At 44.0% G+C, this 16,959-nt stretch overlaps 1 protein-coding gene across 1 annotated transcript in view; it reads left to right on the top strand.

Moving 5' to 3' along the window:
• Positions 1-16,959, top strand: part of PLXNA4 (plexin A4) — a 406,841-nt gene that overhangs the window by 315,204 nt on the left and 74,678 nt on the right. The window contains exon 10 of the mRNA XM_026052424.1: positions 10,212-10,412. Coding sequence (XP_025908209.1) covers positions 10,212-10,412 — 201 coding nt within the window. The remainder of the gene's footprint in view (positions 1-10,211; positions 10,413-16,959) is intronic.

The raw sequence follows: 16,959 nt of genomic DNA, 5'->3' as shown, positions 1-16,959 counted from the left end.
ATGGGGAAGACAGTCAACAAGTTGTGGAGGGAAACTGAGGCACGGAGGAGTAAACCAATGGATCCAAGGGCCCTGGAGCAGCAGCAGACGTAGACTTGTCCTTTCTCTTACCCATTAAACCAGATTACTTTGTCCACCCCTGTCTCTATGCAGATCTACTCTGACCTGGAGCAGCGGTTCCCATGTCAGTGTTTCACAGACATCTGTACAAGACTGGGCTAGTGGGTAAAGCTGGGGAAACCTCCTTGAGTTGATGGGATAAAGGATTAAGTCTTCTTTTGTGCCGTCATCTTCTGTAAGATGAGCACTATCTTGTTCTGGGCCTTGCAAGGATTTTAGCTTTATGTGGGGAAAAGAGGAAAAAAAAGAGAAAAAAAAAAAAGAAAAAAAAAAGCAAGCCTAGATAACAAATCTGCTATCTGCTGGGTTTAAAAGATACATAATCATTTAATTACCTTGAAGGAGGTTTTCATCTTTCCCTGCTCAGCCGATCTGTGCGTGCGTGTGTTTTTCTTCCTCCCCCAAACAAGCTTTTTATTAAAAGGATTTTCATCTGCTGCCTAAAAAGAGAAGGGAAGAAAAGCTCTTGCGCTAGAGTGTTTTATGTCGAGCCGTACGTGCTAATGACAGTAAAGCCCACATAAAAGAAGCAACCGCTTCAAATATTAATTTGTCAGAAGCGACGGAAAGCGGCGGCTGCGCGAGCCGACAAGCAGCTGCCGAGGAGGGGAGCGGGGCTCTGCCGCACGCGCCATCCTGCCTCGTGCCAAGCGAGTCATGAAATCAGCCTCTGCAAGAGAGAGGACTGGCTTGTTGACCTGCTCCTCACTCTTCTCAGGTGGGAAATGCCAGGTACTCCTGCCCGAAACCAAACCATAGGTTTGCATCTGGAGGAGCAAAAGCAGACTCCAGATTCTGCATCCCAGTTCCACAGCAGCATCCTTCCCCATCCTGGTGGTGCATCCCATCCTGGTCTTCTTATCCATAGCTCTTCAGCTGCCGTGCTTCTCCCTCTTTGCAGGATGCCGAGGGAAGCATGGGTTTCCCTGGGGTTTGCTATGCCCCCTTTCCATCCCAGGGTCGCTGTGGAGCGTGAGCTCCTGCTTTGTGGTCCAGCCTCCCAGGGCAGCATCTTCAACTGTTGCCACAGCAACAGCTGAGTGCCCTATCACCTGCCCTGCTTTAACCTGGCCGAATCCAGGGATGTGGAGAGCAGGAGCTGGGAGAAGAAAGGAATCATCTGCTGTCAAATTAATGTACCTATCATTTTGAAGGAGCCCTAATAACAGCTACTGTGCCATGGTATCAGTGGGCCTAGTTCTGTCCCTCTTGCTGATTATCCACTTGCTTATCCTGGCACCCATCTGTCATTAAGGGGGGAGTGTGCAGCGTTGTTTCTATGGAAACCCCAGACAACCTGCTGCATGCAAGTGCCATCATGGGGAGCAGGAAGGGGAACCCAGAGCAGATGCCCTAAGGAGCACCAGTCACCTTGTGTAGGTGCAATCTAACATGTGCCGTGGTGCATACATTTCATGGTAATTCTGTTTAAGCAGCTTGGGGGAGGAAGGGTTGGTGTTTATAGCCTCATAGGAAGGGTTTCGAGCACATGTGGTAGAGTCCATCCTGCCCAAGAAGGGATGGGGAACCTAGGAGAAGGCAGTAGTAGGTGGTTTGGACCAGCTATGGGAGATGGGCTCCTCATGGTTTAGCATTTCAGGCTTTGCCTAGCTTCACAGCACTTTCACAGAAATGGAGATGTAGCTGGTGGTGGGGTTTCCCAGAATGGGTCCTTCAGATAGTAATAGGAAGATATTAAGTAATCAAACTCTTTATAGTGAGGGTGACAGAGCATTGCCACCCAGGCAGCATAGCCTGTCCAACAGGCTGCCCAGAGAGGCTGTGGAGTCTCCTACTCTGCAGATCTTCCGAACCCGCCTGGATGCAACACTGTGCCACATGCTTTAGATGTCCCTGCTGGAGCAGGGGGGTTGGTCTAGATGATCTCTAGAGGTCTCTTCCAGCCTTAACCATTCTGTGATTCTGTGATTCTGTGATTCTGTGATTCTGTGATTCTGTGAAACTGAGCCAAGCAGCTTCTCAAAGGAGCTTCTCATCCTCTTGCCACCCTGCCTAGGCACAAAGGTCCTTCTTCATCATGTCCCAACGTGCTGCCTCCAAGGGCTCAGATGGAATACTCCTTGAAAAAGTGCAGAAAGAAAAGCAGTGAGTGGAGCCATTGCCATTGTAGTCCCTGTGCTGGTAACTAACCACAGACCTGTTCGTACCATTTCTACGACCAGGGAGATTAGTGTGAGTAGAGGTTTAAGAATCATCTGACATGCAATGCCATGGCACTGCTATATGTTGCTTGTGCCATCTGGGCTGTTTGCTTCTGTAATGCAAGATTGTTTATCCCACAGAGCTGTCTCTTGGTAGCCAAACTCAGTGCAGTGACATTGTAGTGTTTTCAGGGCCTATAGGACTTTCTCATTCTCTGGTTATTTGTTAGGCTGCTAGGATCTGTGCAGCACCCTGGAATCTAGGGGAAAGTGGCTGCCAAAAAACAGAGATAACTCTCAATTCAGAATTAGCTTGGGATAATAAGCTGGTTCTGAAGCAGGAAGGGGTTTTTTTGCGCTCTCCATTGTACATTGTCCAGCTGCACAGCTTCCTTTGGGATATATGAGCATCTGGGATCAGACCATGGAGAAACTTTCACAGGATGTTGAAGTCTCAGATAAGAGATGATGCTGGAATGTGTCTCCTACCCTGTTTGGGACATCTCCCGGAGGCTGGACTATGGCTCTTCTTCTCCTGCGTGTCTTTGTGCATGAACCCATTTGTTTTGGTTGGACATTATCTCATGCCATCACAGATTGGAGTGAGGAGGAGAATGAGAACAACCATGATATCATTGTCCCGACCTTCCCACTGTATAAGCCAAAGATTATGACTCTTTGGGATTTCTGTCATGGTTCCTGAAGGAAGCAGGGCTTGTGTCAACATGGTTCACATGTACAAATGTGGTCTGTCTGTTGCTCAATGTCCTCCATTGACTTCTGAACTTATTGGCTATTTTCAGAGTAATTGAGGCAAAATATGTAGCTGCCAAAGGTTTGAAGATCCTACAGACTTTTTAAAAATGGGCAGCTCTAGAGGATAGACAGCCTTTTGGTTTCTCCCTTTGGAAGAAAGCCCCGTGACTGAGTCATGAAACCCCATCACTCAAGGGGAATTACTGGTCAGAAAATGTCCCTTAAACTTGAAAAAACCACTATGGAGCACAGATGTGTACAAAATTTGGGGCTGTTGAGGAAGTTAGCAGGTAACAGTCCAGTGCTGAAACTTTACAGCATCATTTATCTGCCAGGATGTGATGTACAGTGTTTTATGTGCATGAAAGGTGTTGAGAACCTTGGATGGAGGGTTCTGTCCTTGCAGAAGGACAAAAGAGGACAAGCTAGACAGAGGGATGCAGATTCATAGACTATTTATTAGAGAATAAATTTATTTCTGCACTGCCAAGCTGCTTGAGCTCAGCTGTGCTGTGCCCCATGCTGTCTGTGACTACAAGACCCAGTAGCACCACGTGAGATCTCCTAGAAGGCCTGTCTTACTGAACCAGAGTTTTCCTTTAAACAATGGTGGACTTTTTGTCCCAATAAACATGCAGTTATCTTGTCTCTCATACATGCAGCATCCTTCTTAATGGACACACATATACTTGTGATTTCAAAAACAGATTCTTGTCACTTAGAAAATGCCAGACCTGAGACTGCTTGCCCATACCAAGCAGGACCCACATCTTTGAGCAGATGTGCCTAATGACACCATCATATACTATTTCTTTTTCACTAGTCCCCTACCTTCATCCAATGACCAGAAGGTTCCTGTTGTCTGGATCATTACTTTTCCTTCTGAGCATGTGTCGACGTGGCAAAGGGCTGAGGAAAGCAAGCACTGCATCTCTATTTAAAAAGGATAAATGTGGTGCTTGGGTAATTATATCAGCCTGACCTTGATCTTGGTGAAATAATGGACCATCTGAGAGGAGCTCCATTAATAAAGAATTAAAGGAGGGAAAAATCATTAACGCTGATTAGCAGAGATATGCAGACTGCCTTCAGAGGTGGAATAGTCCTAGGTCAGTATCTAGCTCGCAGCAGGCTTGGGTCATTTCCCAGCACAGTATGTGCGGCGTTGGGGGAATCACTTATCTCAAGATCAACATCAAAGAGCTATGTGGGAAGAGGTTAGTTATCTTCCTTCTTCTTGTGCTTTTTGAATATCTGCTCTCTGGTGACCAGCATCACCCAGGGCTCTCTAGCCTTCACAGCACAGAAGCCAAGGACCCAAGAGATGATAGCAGGTGAACTAACCATCTTCTATTGATCTGTTGGTCTCCATTCCTCAAACAGTGGTATCTAAACCCTAATCTGTGCATGTCACTATGAAAGTATGTAGCTACAAGCCTTAAACAAGGCCAGATATCTTCACTAGGTGGATCTCCAGGCTCTAGATCAACCACCTTTCCCCAGGCATTAGAATCACTTTTAAATATCTGATGAAAGAAAGGGCGTATTTGCTTTTGAGTGCATTACAGGCTTTTAACTAAAATGAAGCTGCCAGAAGTGAAAGCAGTGCAAGGATTCAACTATTCCTCTGTTATCTCTGCAGATGTTTACAGTTTCCATAAATCCTTTTGCTTTCTCCTCATCAGCTGTCTTTAAGGCTCTGAGCATTTTATTCATATATTATTACTTTTGCTCTGCCAATAAAGAAGTACACCATCAATCAGACTAACAGCATTGTAAACTTAGGAAGTGTAGATAAAATATATGGTGCATTAAAAAATTCTTTGACTGGGTGAGCTTTTTGTGGCTGGTTTGATTGTGGCTGGTGATGATGTAAATTTGGGGGAAGTATATGTAGAAATTTATGGAGCTTGGAATCCTGCCTGCAAAGCATTGACCTGATTCCACTTTATAACCTAATAACATTCCCTGGTACTATTCATGTAAATTTTAAATATAATTTTATGACGCTAAGAATTAGTGGTGTAATAATGTAAACACAACGTGGACTGTAACTCATTCCGTCCTCTCCTGCATGTGGAAAGCCAAGCTCATTGCTGCTTTGTTCTCCAAATTATCCTGGGGCTGGAAAGTTGTGCTGGAGCTTAAAAGTGATTCATGGAAGGAACCAGCTTGTCAGCCTTGGAGGCCCAAGTCCTTTGCTTGCAGCTATGCAGGGCAGCTGCTAAGCAAGTGCCTGATCCTGACCAGCCGGGTGTCACAGCCCTCATCCTAAGTGACCAGGCTGAGAGGGATATTCAGGTGACACGGACTGTGCAGTCCCTGCTGTCTCTCATCAGCCAGCTTTCTGTTTCCTTCCTCTCTTGGGGTGAAACCTGATTCTTTCCCAAAAAATCCTTTTTTTTTTTTTTTAATTTACTTATTACTTTTTTTTTTTCCTCCTTCCTTTTCTTTTGCCTCTAAATTGTTTGCTTTGCTTTGCTTTGCTTTGGTTTGTTTTTAATGATCCTTAGTCTAATCTAACTAACAGAGCATACAGATGCGCGGTATATGTATATCTTCATAAATGCCTGATCTCCGTCTCTCAAATCTCATCCTTTTTATTTCATTACAGCACAAAGTGGGAGGGTTAAAAAGCAGGGAAAATGGTGCACTGCATCTTAGCAGAGTAGATAGACAAGAAAATAAAGTGTGTTTTCCTCAAATAACATGTGAGTAAATAACAATTTGAGGATTACTTCTTGTGGGCAGTGTGGGGTCCCAAAGGGCTTGAGTGAGGAAGATATGGTCCTCACTTAGATTCACTTTGCAAGCACGTTCCTTCCAGGTAAGTTGACTTGAAGAAGGTGCAAAGATGAGTGATGAGAGAGGGATATTCAAAGGAAAGTCAGGAAAGTCTTAAACAAACAAAGAAAAACTTGAAGTGGAAGGCAAAGAAAGAAATTGATGGCAGTAGAAAAGTGGAGCTAGGTGCATTTAGATGAAAAGTAGAAGAGTGGATACTTGTGTCTGTATCTGTATTGGAGTGGAGACAAGTACTGTACAAAGGAATGGAAAGGTGCAAATACATTGATAAGGATTACAGGGATATAGTTACAGGGATAAGCAAATGACTTTGCCATTCTTGAACTGGGATCACAATATCCCTCAGGAACTGTTAATAGGTGAATAAGGTCATTGTACCAAACTCTCAGGGATGTTTCACCTATTCCCATTAGGATTAGATCAAACCCATTTGCATTTGGAAGAATGAAAGTACCTGTGATGAGACTCGTGCCTTCCATTCTGGCCGTAAACAGTGAAATAGTGACAGAATGTGGAACCATATGAAATAAGTCTCCACCGAGACTTATTTCTCCAAAGATTATGTCTCTATAGATTCTCCAAAGACTATGTCCCTGCCCTGTGTAATATCACAAGGTTGTCAAAGATTCCTGCAGGCTTAATCCCTAGGAAAGGATGATAACCCAGATCTTCTGGTCAGAATCCAGCTTTGATTGGAAAACAGCATGGTACAATCCCCAAACTTCGTAACTATATTTGTATGGAACACCATAAAGGAAGCAAATTAATTAGGTCAGTGCTAAGCCCACATAACCTCAGAGAGGTTTCAGTCCCCCCTCCTAGCAGACTCTTCACTCTGGATCACATTGGGGACTCACTCAAGTACAGCAGTGAGGACAGTAATAACATGTATGTGAGAGAAGAGGAGAGAGGGAGTTCTCATATTACTGAGACTTCATTATTTCTGCAAGCTACAGCAAAACACATTTGCAGGTATTCTGCAAGGAGTTATAAATAAGTAAAATTAAACTACCATCGAACCAGTGAGTGCAACCCAACTCATGCGGCATTTCCCCTGAAAAGGCTTGATAAATGACAAAATCTGTGGATTTGAGGAGTGTTTCACTGCTTGATGTGAGTAAAAGGCAAGAATAGAGGATGTTGTTTTAAAGAGACTTACTCATTTGAAAGCATTTAAGTAATAGAAGGAATCTACACATACATACACCAAATGAATCAACAAGGGTCTACTTTGTAATGTGTTGCCTTGCTACACTTCAAAGCGAATTTTAGATCCTCTGGAGTCTGGACCAGCTCCCCTTACAGTCAACAAGAATTATTTATTAATTACTGAAGACGATCGGGATGGGGGTATCCTCTTCCTTGGTACAGTTGTTTGCAGTGAGTGTTTTTGCTTTCCCTACATTTTGAGAGGATTAATCTCTTCCAACCTAGGTGAAGGACGTTGCAGACGAAGGATAAAGAGAAACTGTCTATGCTGGAAGGTGCTCAATCTGTCTCTTTTTTAAGGACCTTTCTGTTGGTCCTGCTGCAGGACCCAGGTTGATGTCTTGCCCTTAAAAATACCACCCAAAAGTTGACTTCAGTCTTTGTATACGGCTCTAAATGGACTGCAAAATAAGTATTACATGTGAATTCAAACACTTGTCCAGGCAGTGAAGCTTTATGCTGTACATCAGCCAAAGAAATTGCCTTTTTCTTTTTTCTTTTTTTTTTTTTTCCATTCTGTTTCAATTAGAAAGAACATTAGGTCAATCAGATAAAACCACATTGGGAGGATTTCCTCTTTATGGCGCTTGCCTCTTCAATTATCTATAATGAACTTCCTCGCAGCATTGCAAAGCTTTTTATATGCAAACGAATCCTGTTTTGGGGCTGCCACAATCACTGCTTGCTAATGAACTTGAAACAAGTGTTATCGGAAAGGTTACAGCACCAGTGGTGGGGGGAACAGGGATAAGGCTAGACTAGAAAGACCAGCCTGCAGAGCTGGGATTGGCCTGCAGGTAACATAGTTTACTATCTTCAAGCCCCATCCTCCAGACTGCTTCAGAGGCTTTTCGTGTTTGACAGACATCAAGCGAAATGCCCACTCTTGGGAAACAGCTGCTCAGCAGCAGATAGGACTTTCCCATCTTCCTGTCCCACAGATCCACTGTGCCAAGGAATCCTCTCTCCCAACTCTATTGCTGGGGAAAAAAAAAAAAGTGTTGCCAAGGTTAGCACTTATGCCAGACAAGAGAAACTCTGAAAGTCCAAGTCGTTCTGGATAGGGACCTCAGTTCCAAGTTATCCCAGTTTCTCTCTGTAACCCAGAGCTGGGCACTGGGAACACCTGGTTTCTCCATTGGGAGCCATCATCCAGGCTTGCTGCAGAAGGCATTTGCCCCATCTCACACACACATTTTCCTTCATTGGCACCAACCAATGGCCTGTTGTGGATTTTGCATTGATACTCTGGCATAGTTTGCAGAAGTATGTAACTCTGGTGGAAGAGGCAAGTAAAAGGCAAGATTTGGAGGAATGTTGAAGCCATGTAGCCCCAAAGATACATTTATGCACAATGTTGGCTAGTGTGATTGCAAATGGCCCTTCTTGCTCCCACTTTAATATAGTCCATACCCCTTCTCCCTCTGCTTTTTTTACTCTTCATTTGTTTCTTTAAAGGTCTGGCTCTCCCTCATTTAGATTATGCCAGGGCTGGAAAAGACTCCTTACATCATCAAGTCTCGTTCTTTTATCAGGAAAAATACTTCTCTGACAGTTTAGACATTATATTTTAGCATTAATAGTACCCTAGGGAATAGTCATCACAGGACAGTGTAACACCAAGAGCAGGGAACGTTAACACAGGATGTAGCTCCTCAAGAATTCCTTGGGGTCGCATAGACTCTTTCCACACCAGCCATGCCTTGTACACGATGGGGCATATGGCAATGCCCATACTCAGATATTCAGCTTCCAGGGGACTCATCACCTGTGACTACTTGGCGCATAGCACCAACATTCCCCAAACAGCAGAAAATCACACGCTTTAAACTGATCCCTGCAAGACAGTACCACAGAGATTTGACCTCTCTAACTCAAATTCTGTCCAAGAAGGTTAGCATGATGACCCATGAAGCTTTAGGCCTTGTTTTGATACAGCATATTAAGCTAGGTCTTGTCTCTAATTAACACAGTTAAGTTGCTGCAGACCCAAGCTGTTTTGCCTCCATCCAGCTCCAGTGATAGCTTCTGATGTCCTTGTTCTGGCATTTTAGCCTGGGAATGGGAGATTCAAGTCTGCCAGCAGCTGTCAAGCACTTAATGCTGTTAGCATTGCCATGTAAGTGCAAATGAGAAAACAGGTTGTCCAGAGGGTTGTTCAGTCTGGCATCCCCACCTAGACAGACAGACCCTCTTAGGGGGACCAAGAAAGGCTTCCAGACTTCACAGCGGCTATGTGCTGGGTGATTGCTGGATTTTCTTCCTGCCCCTGGCCATGGATCAGCTCACAGTCTCCATGTGATGATTGATAGTTCTTGTAATTCTATTCCTGGTTGGTGTAAGTGCAGATGTTGCACGTCTAATCCATTTCTTTATCTTTCTAAGCTATTTGCTTCTGTAAGATGTTTCCACCATCTGCTCTAACAAGCTCCCAGGCTCTCATAAGCCATAAATTCCACTTGCAAGCCTTTCAGTTCCTTTCCCTGCTCTCCAGCTCTGGATCAGTTGTTCTTCCTCCTATCCCATGTCCATGCCTTCAGGTTAAGCTTTCACATCTTTCAGCAATTTGTTGTATTCAGTTGTACAGAATGGCCAGGGTTCCTCATCAAAGGCTTCCTTTGACTTGGGGTATGACAAGCTGGAATGGTGCTGCTTTCTGGACTAGACAGGGTAGCTGTGCCATCACGGTGCTCTGCAGAGAGCAGGCAGTGTGCCAAATACAGCATGGAGAAGAAAATATTGGGACAGGCCATCCCTTGGCATGTAGAAGTTTAAAGCACTTAAAAAGCAACGTCAGATATGGATAAGTGATTGAAGAAGTATCAGTTCTCATTCTGAACTGATCCTTTTTAAAGAGATTGCTCCAAGTATAGAAGTAGGCCTATCCAGAAATGTCACTGTAATATATTTCCCATCTGCTAGAGGGAGCTTGTAAGGGGGAGCTGAATCCTTTTATACTTTCCTGTCCCCTTCCATACTCTTTCAAACATCCCAGACTCTGTGGCTTCCAGCACGCCTTGCTGGAGATAGGCTGTGCTTTTTTGCAGTGGGTGCATTTGTTTTTGAGGAGGTGGGAAGATATTCTTGGATTTTGGTTTTGGTTTAATTACTTGTAACGTGGCCCTGTGTGCTCACTTGTAACTGTAACTCCCTTCCCAGGACTGTCCACAGCTGCTGCAGGCCGAGAAGATCCTGGTGCCGGTGGAGGTGATCAAGCCGATCACGCTGAAGGCCAAGAACCTGCCCCAGCCACAGTCGGGACAGCGAGGCTACGAGTGCGTCCTCAACATCCAGGGCAATGAGCAGCGGGTACCCGCCTTGAGGTTCAACAGCTCCAGCGTGCAGTGCCAGAACACGTCGGTGAGCAAGTCCTACTGCCTGGGGGATGTGGGGAGACATGCAAAGGCCAAAGGGTACCTATAGCACTGTCCTGGTGGGATCTGGGGTTCTTTTGCTGCTCTTTTGACATTACTGCTGGCCTCCTTCTAGCTATGGTCAGGGAAAGGAAGGGTAGTAGCCTTCAAACTGTCCTTTCACTCTTTAGATCACCTTTTAGCAATGTACAGTGGTTGCTCCCACACGTGGATCCCACACTTGAGCATGCTGGAGCACTTAAACCACAATCCCTAGACCTTATTCCAGGTTCAGCCTGCCTATTCCCTTGCAGAGCCTCATCCTTGTGCTGTGGTTGTACTGTGATGCTCCTGCAGCCTCTGGTGAGCTCCAAGCACACACGTTGTCCCAACCCTAAGCAATGGCCTCTCACCATGCCACTTGTCCTTCTGTGGAAAGTTGATGTTAGACAGTCCTGAGCGTGCTATATGTTCAGAGAAGATCTGGAAAGGTCTAGTGTTCATATCCACACTGCTGCATGATGATGCTCAGCAATGTGACATATAACCCCATATAAACGTCAGGACAGATGTAATGGATCCAGAAGAGGATGAGATGTTAAAGACCTGAGTTAAGCCTTCCCCCAGCTACTGACTCATTGCACGACTTTTAGCAGGTTCCTTTGTCCTCTCACACCTCCATTTTCCCATCTGGGAAGTGCAGTACCAATAAACTCTTTCTCAGGCATTTTATGTGAATCACAGTGACATGATAGCAATGCCAGCATCCGGGGCAAACACTGGTATCAGCCAAGAGCTGTGCATTTTGCCGTGGTGGTGTCCCAGCACTGCCTCTGAGGAGGTTTCCACAAGACTCAGATCTCCCAGACGTTAATTTGAGTCATCCACATTGCTACTGTTATGAGATGATTTATTAGTCAAAGAGCTAATTACAGGCTTCAGCCACTTCGCTGCTGCTCCACCACTCCATGCAGGGCAGCTCTTGTTGAAATCCATCACAACATATTCTGCTGCATTAAGCACTAGGTTGAAGATTATAGGCAGTTTATGCAGTTTATACATTTTACAATCTGTTTCAAACAACTTCCCGACAACCTTCTCATGTATATTTCTCTCCCTCCTCTACTATTTTTCATTATTGGTTAGTGGTCTGTGAATGTCCAAGCTCAGGATTTCACAGAAATGGATGGTTTGAGAAATTAAGAAGGCATTAAATACATTTTTTCCCTTTTTTTTTCTTACAACAGTGAAAGTCTGTGGCTTGAGCAGATGAGCCCACAGCATCTAGGCAATGCATCTGTGCATAACACTGTAGCAGGGAAGAGAGCAGCCAGCCTTTAGGGTCACAAATTCTAAGAGATATTGAAGGATGAGCACAAGGTATCTCAGAACTCTTTTAAATACTGTGGAGCTGAGAGGTAGGCTGACTGCATTAATAGTCCTAGAGATCTCTCAGTCTACAATAATTGAGCCTGGTTTGGGGATGTCTCGTCCCATGTCACCCGTGCTTTTGGAAATGCACTAAGCTCTTCTCCAGAGATACATCTCCAGCAGCCAGGGATGCATCTCCCGTTTGCTAATAGGGAGCCTGATCACTGGAATGAAACTGGGTTGGCCCTAACATTTGTTTTGATGCAAGAACACTCAGGACTATCCCTGCTGTGCAGGATAGTGGGGCTGAATATCAAGCAAATGCCAAGGCATGCCATGGCCTTGCTTCTGCATGGTGTCTTGTCTCCTTGGAAGGAGGTTTATTATTTGGCAACAAGCTTAATCTCTTCTCTTCTCAGATGTTTTTATCTGGTTTATGTTTTTATTTCTTATTTTTCCGATAAATGATATCAAGTAGATACTGAAAGAGAAGTGAGAGAGACAGACAAAAGAAATAAGCATTCACGAAGGAGAAAAAAAATAACAGAGAAGTCCTCCCTCTTAGCAGGTGACAAAAGACTCAGACAATAAGGAAGGAGTTTAGTATATATATCCATCACGATTACTTCCTTCTGTCAAAATTAGCATTCAGTCTGGAGTCAGTGTGATACAGTGAGCCACAGAGTCTGCTGCAAGAGGTCACCTGGCATTAGAAACAGCTCTATGAGCTTGTTTGCAAATTGAATTAGCTCCCTTCAACAGAATTTTTATTTATTTTTTTTTTTTTTGCTCAGCAGAGTTGCTGCATGAGACACTGAATGTAGCACCTGCATTGCAGGCTTGGAAAAGGTCCAAAGGAGAGTGGGAGGATGTGTTATGATGGTGTGTCCCCAAAGAGATGCTTCTCTGCCAGCAGATCTTTCTGTTGGTGGGGCATGCTAGACTAAGCAATCATTCTTGGCTTGCTTTTCTCCATAAGCCTCAAGGTCCAGCTCCCTCCTTCACCATCTCCCCATTATATGGGCACCACTGCTGAATTCAACTTCAGGTCTTGAAGAATAACTTCTGCAGAATGCAGGCATTTTCCTGCATTTACACAGTCTGGGATCAGAAAAATAAAGCCTTAGCTCTTGCTCTGGACTGCATTGTTTTACATGGGGATAGCTGAGTTCAGAACCAAATCTCTCATCTTAAGCAGGAATTTTCCAAGTGTCTGCAAGTTCAACTATAAGATGTTCTAAGGATGCTCAGGTGGGACCAGCCTATCCAGCTGTCTGTCAGTCATGTCACATCCATCACCGATGATGCATAGGTGCTTGAGCCAGTCAATAGCCAGTTCTGTGTTTCTCCCTGGCTTTCCCGGAGATATTTCATTTGATAACATCAATAAATCACTGCAGGCAGCATGCTTCTGGACAATTATTGTTCTTGTCAAGTGGTTTGAGCCTCTCAACTCTGAGCTTCTTCCCCTACCACGCCACCCAAGGCACACAATTATCACTCAGAGGGACCCTGCCTGCCATTCTTTATTGCACTTAGGATAGCACTGCTGACAGTCTGGACATGGAGTGATAGGAGGAAATGAGGAGGAGGAGAGCTGAGGAGGCCTATAACTAAATAAATTAATTAATAAATGAAAACATCAGCAAGAATGGCTAGAACTATTGCTAAGTCAATTAGACCAAAGACAAACTCCCCATGGAAAACACTGGAAGCCCCAACAGTTGCAAACGCTAAATGCCAGGGCAGCCCATGCAACCAGCAAAGCTTGTGCATGAGGAACAGGGAGGGAGTTAAGTGATTGCCCCTGTGAACATTGCCATGGTCATTGCTATTGCTAGTTTTGATAATCTAGGCATATGTGATCTCCTAATGGGAGCCTGTGTCTGGGCTTGGTACATACAAGTGTCACAAACAAATTTCTAGCAGTGAAAGCTCTGCTGATAATTTGGCTCAAGTTCCTCACAGTTGAGAGACTTGATGTGTTGTGAGACCTGGTAGAGCTGAGAGTGCTGTGTGACTTAGGGACAAGCAAAGCAAGTGTGTTGTTTTACTGACATTATTGCGCTTGAGCAAAAGTTCCCAGAAGCATCTGACTTTGCAGTGTGGCTCACGGAGAGGAGAGAGTGTGTAAAAGCAGAAAACACAGAAAAAAAATGAACTACTATTCACGCAGATGATGGGAAAGCACACTTTTGAGTGGCCAAGATGTTACATAGGAATAAGGGTCATACACATACTCTTACTTATTATGTCTCATTATTATTATTATTTATCTGCATGAAAGGAGCGTAGAGAAACCCTAGTCACCGATTGGATTTCATTGCCCGAAGTGATACCAAGGCATAAAGATTCAGTCCCAGCGCAGGGAAGCAGAGACCAATGAGACAAGATAACTGTGGGTGAGGTTTCTGCCTTCCATTTATGGATGGAGAGCTGATCCGCAAGGGGATTAAATGGTTTACACAGTTTATACAGTAGGCTGGTGGCAAAGTCAGAGTTTATCCCCAGGCCCAAACTCTAATTGTAAAAGCAGTTCTTTGTGCTGCCAGCGAGAAAAGAGACTAACACTGAAATAACTGAAAACACTGAAATATTAAAACACTGCTGGACTCCAGCTATTTTCCTGATATTTGAGATGTTAGAGGTACAAGAGGGAAAACATGATGTTAGTGCTTTTGGTTTATTGCTCTAATCATGCCCAAGCCAAACTACCAAGGGACTTTGCCTGCTAATATAGACTCCTGGCAGCATGTGCTGAGCATACACCACTGTGAGTCTGCATGCAGCAAGGATGCTCGTGCAGCTGAGTTTGGCTAATGAAGGGTGCTTGAAGAGACAATATATCCAGAAAAGCCCAGAGGAGTTTGCAACTTCAGGGTTGTGCAGGTTGGAATTCACCCATAATTTTGCAGACTTAGGAGTCAGATTTAAATCTTCTGAGTAGTCCTGCATGTGCGGGAGAAAACTGCAAGGAAATATAAGGACATATCCCTAATGGTGTGAATGTTGCTTGCAGAAGTTACCAAGAAGCACTGCTGTTAATCCTAGAGATCAGTATTTTTTTTTTTTTTATTTTCCTTTCCTTCTCTGAAACATATCTTACTTTTAAAGCTGAACAAATCCCTTTCAAAGACTCCTGTTAAGCTCAGAGATCTTTGAACGGGGACCATGATGGGCTAGCGACTCCTGTGCATGCATCTCCGGCATGCAGCATTTATATTTGCAAATCTCTTTGTTCGCCTGCAAAACAGACCAGCCTCCATCTGAGCAGGACAACCACGGCAATGAAACACAATTGCTTCTATTCTGGAGCACTTCCATAGGCATCATCCGTGTTTATCCCCTCACATCCATTTCCAGCTCTGGATGGAGTTTGCTGAGCTAACAAGTCTAGCGTTTGCCCCCACAGCCGTTGGCAGATAAGATCTGAAATCCCAGCTGAGTCCTGCTGCTGTCCCTTCGATCCTTGTTGGAATTAGAGGCTCATGGGGACTACAGCTGCCTGCCTAGGCTCTGCTGATAGTTATATCCCAGCATATACACACACGAGGATCTACTGAGGCAGAAAGTAGCTTTTGTCAAGCACTTGATGACTCAACTCGTTGAGTTAAAGTTGACCTGGGCTTCAGGATATCTATTCTTTCCCATTTTCAATCAGCCTTTGCAAAATGCTGTGTAAGGCTGACATTAGCAAAGCTCCTGAGTGTCGGAAGATTAATTATCTTCTGCTACTCAGGTGCTCTCCAGCCTCCCTTGACTTGATCCCAGCTCTGCGAAGTCAATGTTGTGAGTCCAAGCAGCTCTGCGTCATCTCGCCTCTTGCTGGCAGTGACACCAAGAAGTGTCATAAAAATGTTAATACTGAGTGAGATTGGCGGGTACAGCCATGTCACACAGGGCTCGGCTAACCTTTGACTGCTCCTTACTGTCATGGCAAACACAAAGCATATATCCATAAATACCTTACAATCAGATTACAATCACAATGGCCTGTAGATTACTCACTAATTGTATTTAACTTATCGAAAGAGAAATCGCTATCCAACAAGCACTCACTCTGCTGTAACATACAAATCATCATAGATGGCTTACTCTGCAATTATATGGCAATTAGTGGTTGAAGAACCTACCTGTAATCGCTTGGAGTTTGGCATCTCTGCGGAGAGCCTCAATGAAGAAGGTCTTTTCTGTGTTCTCTAAGACATATCCAGCCTGACTAGATGGCTTATTGAATTGAATTAAATAAACAAATAAATAAATAGAACTCTTTTTCTTTGGAGCGGTTTCTGCCTTCAGCAACCATCATTGAAATGGTTGGCTTCTCCTCCTCTCCCATTGTGGGACTTTTTGGCTTTTGATGAAGGTAGGTGGGAGCCATTGATGGAAGAGGTCAACAGGATCTCATGGGCCGATAGATTAATCTTATGTTAACTAGAGGATAATCTTGTGTTATCGTAGGATAACTCCAAATACATTTGAAAAAAATATATACACTAAGTATCATGTGTCGGAGTACTCTCGAAGTGGAGAACTAGGAATGGCCTCCAGAGATTAGCATCCATTTCCTTCATTAAAATACTCTAGTACCCTCGCTGTGCATAAACAAATATGTTAGTATCTATTGCATGAAAAAATATATTAGTGTCTATCTAACTTTCTAAAAGATTTCCAAGGATTTCTTGCTATACAATGTTGGAAACTGGATATCGCCTACTCCAACTGAAGTTTCTCTGTTTCTAACTAGATAAAAATAACTACCTCCTGGGACTTACATATGTAATGAATTTGAGGTAGTGCATCTCCAAATCCACTTTTTTTTTTTTTTGGCTACAATATGGCATTGTTGATTCACTGTCTGCTTGTAATCTTGAATAGTGTGCAGATCATTTTTTCTGCAGCACTGGCCAGCCATTCCAGTTTTTTATTGTTTGCATTGATTATTCCTACTGAATAATACTTAGTACCTGTCTGTATAGCATTTAATCTTGAGGATTTTGGCCCATTTCTCCAGTTTGTCCAGTTTGATTTGAATTCTTAACCATGACTTTGGATATTCTTGCAGCCACTCCTAAAGCAGTGCCATTCACAAATGCTCCAAGTGTAGTCATCCAGGTCAGTAGTGAAAATAATGAAAAATACCAAACCCAGGACAAAACTCATGCCAAAGCCAATACATGCCC

Source organism: Nothoprocta perdicaria, unplaced genomic scaffold (assembly GCF_003342845.1).
Source record: "Nothoprocta perdicaria isolate Ctin4 unplaced genomic scaffold, notPer1 scaffold_89, whole genome shotgun sequence".
In the NCBI taxonomy this organism is placed as follows: Eukaryota; Metazoa; Chordata; class Aves; order Tinamiformes; family Tinamidae; genus Nothoprocta; species Nothoprocta perdicaria.
This window is presented reverse-complemented; position numbering and strand designations above follow the sequence as displayed.